This window comes from Loxodonta africana, chromosome 7 (genome assembly GCF_030014295.1).
Source record: "Loxodonta africana isolate mLoxAfr1 chromosome 7, mLoxAfr1.hap2, whole genome shotgun sequence".
Classification (NCBI taxonomy): Eukaryota; Metazoa; Chordata; class Mammalia; order Proboscidea; family Elephantidae; genus Loxodonta; species Loxodonta africana.
In genome coordinates, this window is record NC_087348.1 from 30938766 (window position 1) to 30942820 (window position 4055).

Below are 4055 nucleotides of genomic sequence, written 5' to 3' on the forward strand. Positions count from 1 at the left end.
TATTTCAAAACAACACAGGGTGTAAGTACTAGAGAGAATAAGAGACAAGAGGGGCAGGGATTCAAGATTAAAAGTTAGTGAAGCAATCAATGGAAGAATCCTTTTCAAAATATTGCAAAACAAATAAACTCCTAAATACACAACTGTGATGGGATTGTGCACACGCTTCTGCAGGGTAAGTCTCAATGTAAATAATATTAATACTATTAAGAGCTAAATTTTACTAAGCACATAGCATGAATTAGGCACTGTTCTAAGCATTTGACATGGATCACCTTTCCAAAGCTGGTTTGTTTCTGTTCAGTGGGGAAGTTCTTTCCTCTCTGAAAGGAGATTATTTGAATAAACTATAGGGTCACTATGAGTCGGAATCGATTCAACAGCAGTGGGTTTTTTTATAAGTTGAGTTTAGGGATTCAAGGCTGAGACTAGTTAGTGAGTTATTCTTTTTCATCCCATGCTGGTCCAGAAACATAAAGAAAACTAAAATCTCTGCATCAGTTTGTATATCTCAAAAAAAAAAAAAAATAGCTATATTATCAATCTATAGGCTTGATATAAAGATAATGTAAGAAAAAATAGAAGGGCAAATCACTTTGTGCTCATGTAAAGTTCATTAAAAAAAGATCTCATTTTAATTAGCTAGAAACCAGCTTGCATTTCTACAAACTCATCTTAGGATGTTTTTCTTTTCCTGCTTTGCATTTGGAAGTTGGAAGATACATGATAAATATGTTTTCTGCTTCTCTTGATGCATCTCTAACCTTGTTACTCATATTTCAAAAAGAGAGAGACTTTTCATATTTCTAAGACATTTTTCTCCTCTAATTCCAAATACTACACAACAATTGAAGAAAAAACTAGGAATTACAAGTAAAAAAAAATAAACAAAAATGAGCCTGAATTTATGGTCCAGAGATCAACAGTATTCAAAATTTTACATATGACTGTTTGTATTAAATTTTCTAGAACCAGTTTTTGAGACTTATTTCCTTTTACTTGTTTTTTCAAAGAACATAGCATACATTTACTCAAGGTTTTCCAATAGCTTTAATAAATATTTTGACATGTGTGTTCAAAAATCTGTCCACAGTTAGTCTTATTAAAAATAGCAATGACATAGGTTTTTCAATTATAAAAAATTTTGCATCAATTACTTTCTACCTTTACAAATCCTTTCATAATTTCATGTTTTTGAATTTCTGCCTAAAACAAATGCCCTCATCCTAAATGCAGAACTAGCATGAAGATTTTCCTGCTGGGTCAGAGCCATCTTCTAACATCTGCTTGATCTTTGCCAACAGACTCAAGATACTCAGAACTGTGATCTGGAGGGGTTTATTGTAATATTTCCATGGCCAAAGGCAACCATTCAGCAGTGACTGAGTTCATCCTCTTGGGACTCACAGATAACCCAGACCTTCAAGCCATTCTCTTTAGTGTCTTCCTAGTGATCTACTTAATTAGTGTCCTGGGTAATCTTGGTTTGATTGTGCTAATCCAAATCAGTCCTCAGCTTCACACACCTATGTATATTTTTCTCAACCATCTGGCCTTTATTGATTTTTCTTTTACTTCATCTGTCACCCCAAACACCTTAGTGAACTTTTTGTGTGAAGTTAAAAGTATAACATTTTATGCGTGTGCCACTCAGGTGTGTTGTTTTATCACATTTGTAGTTTGTGAACTCTACTTGCTTTCCATCATGGCATATGATCGGTACGTTGCCATCTGCAACCCTTTACTCTATGTCGTTCTCATGCCTAGGAAACTCTGTACTCAACTGGTTGCTAGCACATATGTTTATGGTTTTATTGTGGGTCTTGTACAGACAGTGATGACATTCCGTTTGTCTTTTTGTGACTCCAATATGGTCAACCACTTCTACTGTGACGATGTCCCTTTGGTTGCTTTGGCCTGCTCTGACACTCAAGTCAAAGAGCTGATGTTGTTAATCGTTGCTGGGTTCAATACACTTTTCTCTCTACTGATTGTGTTAATTTCCTATGGCTTCATTGTCTTAGCCATCCTTAGGATCCACTCTGCTGAGGGAAGACAGAAAGCCTTTTCCACCTGTGTGTCCCACCTGACCTCCATCACAATATTTTATGGGACTGTCAGTTTTATGTACTTACAGCCCAAATCAAGCCATTCTCTGAACACAGATAAATTTGCTTCAGTGTTTTATGTGGTGGTGATTCCCATGCTAAACCCACTGATCTACAGCTTGAGAAACCAGGAGGTAAAAAATACACTGAAGGGAATTAAGGAAAAGTTGTGTTTGGCTATCAGATAAATGAAGAATCATAGGGCAAGGATCAGGAAACTTAGAGTTATGTCTCGTCTAGTGTCACAGAGCTGGCAAATGACAAATGACAAAACCCCCTTACTTCGAGTGTTCAAGCACAGTTTTTAAGGAATAGCTCTGTAGACTCATGGTGAGTCTCACCCACTGTTTATTCCCAATGATTTCCACACAAAATGAGATTTGTAAAGATTATTAGAGTTTTTGAAAGGAGAGGAAAGGAGAGGGAGAGAGAGAGGAAAAGAGGAGAGAGTGCAATCCCTTTTGACCATGATATTCTTCATCAATAAAGTATTGAGAAATACTTATTTTATCTGAAATCCATGTGATATTGAGAAACTTGAATTAGAGTAAAATAGATCAACATCTGCTATTTTAATTTGCAAACCTACTGCATAGATTATCTGGAAAACATGCCAACATTTAAAAGCAGGAATTTTGGGTTCAAATACTCTGGGTAATTTTCCCAACACTCTACTTTCTCTGCATCCCACTGGTAACAGTAACACTAAGAGAGTTACCATGACACTGAACATTTAGTGAGTGGCACCAATTCCGTATCAGTTTAGCTCATTGGAGCCCCTTACTGTCATTATAATTCACTGCCTGTTATATGTGCACGTGTGGTTAGGCCTAGTCTATGTAAGTGTGTGGTTAGAACTTGGACTCTTCATTCGAACAGTTTGGCTAAGAATTTTAGCGTTTCCAGTTAATGTGATGAATGAATTAGTTCACATTTGTGTATCTCAACTGCCTCATCTGCAGAAGGCAGTAATAGTTCCTTTCTCTTAGACTGATTGTGAAGATTAGACCAGGCTATAAATATGAAAGACATTGCACAGTTCATAAATGTTGGCTACTACATTTAATCCTTAACATTATAATTGCATTAATGAGTCCTTTGATTTGGTCTTAGAAAATGGAGTAGCCTGTTTGGAAATAGTTGCCAACTTGAAATACTTCATTTTCAAATCCACAAAATTAAACTATGAAAACCAAAAAGTTATTTTCTTTTGATCATTTAAAGCAATTCAACGCTTTTAAATTTATGTTTATGTGAGTTAATGAACATCTTTTGAACTGATTTTTTATAGGGGGGGCAGTTCCCTCATACCTACTACTCAATATTATTGATAATATGCATCATTTTCTGAAAAAAAAATTGATTCATTCTTGTTATATTTAGTAAAGGTTAGATTAATAAATTATTAATTTACTCACTTATGAGTATTTAAAATAAAATTAGAGCAAACATCAATTGGATTTTTTGTTGTGTCAGGTGTTTAGTGCAGTGCTTTAAACCAATGGTCTCAGTCAATTTTCATAATACCCGGCTGAGATAAAATTCTCCATTCTATCAAGAGAATATGGTAGTTTATGTAATATACTAACATGCACATAGCTAATATCTGGAAGAACCAAGGTTTGAATCTAGTTTTGTCAAATCAGAAAGCTCAACTTTTAATTACTTTTCTATTCTTCCAAGTACAGTTGAACACTGTTGAAATATTTTTTAAAAAGTGCATGTTGATTCACAAAATCACTCAGAAAGTATATTTCAGCAAAAATTTTTTGTAAGCTCAAAAATATATGTGAGCCTGAGTCTGGCACAAAACCTGGACCTTCCCCCCATATTACTCATATAAATTGAAAAATAAAGTGAAGGAAAAGGTCACCATACATAGTGGCAGAGACCTTCTGTCTTCTTTATCACCCTTTTGTCTATCAGTGACGTTAACTTCAAATGTGT

At 34.9% G+C, this 4055-nt stretch overlaps 1 protein-coding gene across 1 annotated transcript; it reads left to right on the forward strand.

The window, feature by feature from the left end:
- Window positions 1–1225: 1225 nt before the first annotated feature.
- On the forward strand, window positions 1226–4055 carry LOC100666233 (olfactory receptor 5AL1-like). Its single transcript, XM_023542248.2, has one exon. It carries the CDS (start codon window positions 1355–1357, stop codon window positions 2294–2296), a length of 942 nt encoding a protein of 313 aa, XP_023398016.2. The 5' UTR covers window positions 1226–1354; the 3' UTR covers window positions 2297–4055.

Excerpts from the sequence above, each read along its gene's own strand:
- LOC100666233 (XM_023542248.2), top strand. The coding sequence starts at position 1,355 with ATGGCCAAAGGCAACCATTCAGCAGTGACTGAGTTCATCCTCTTGGGA.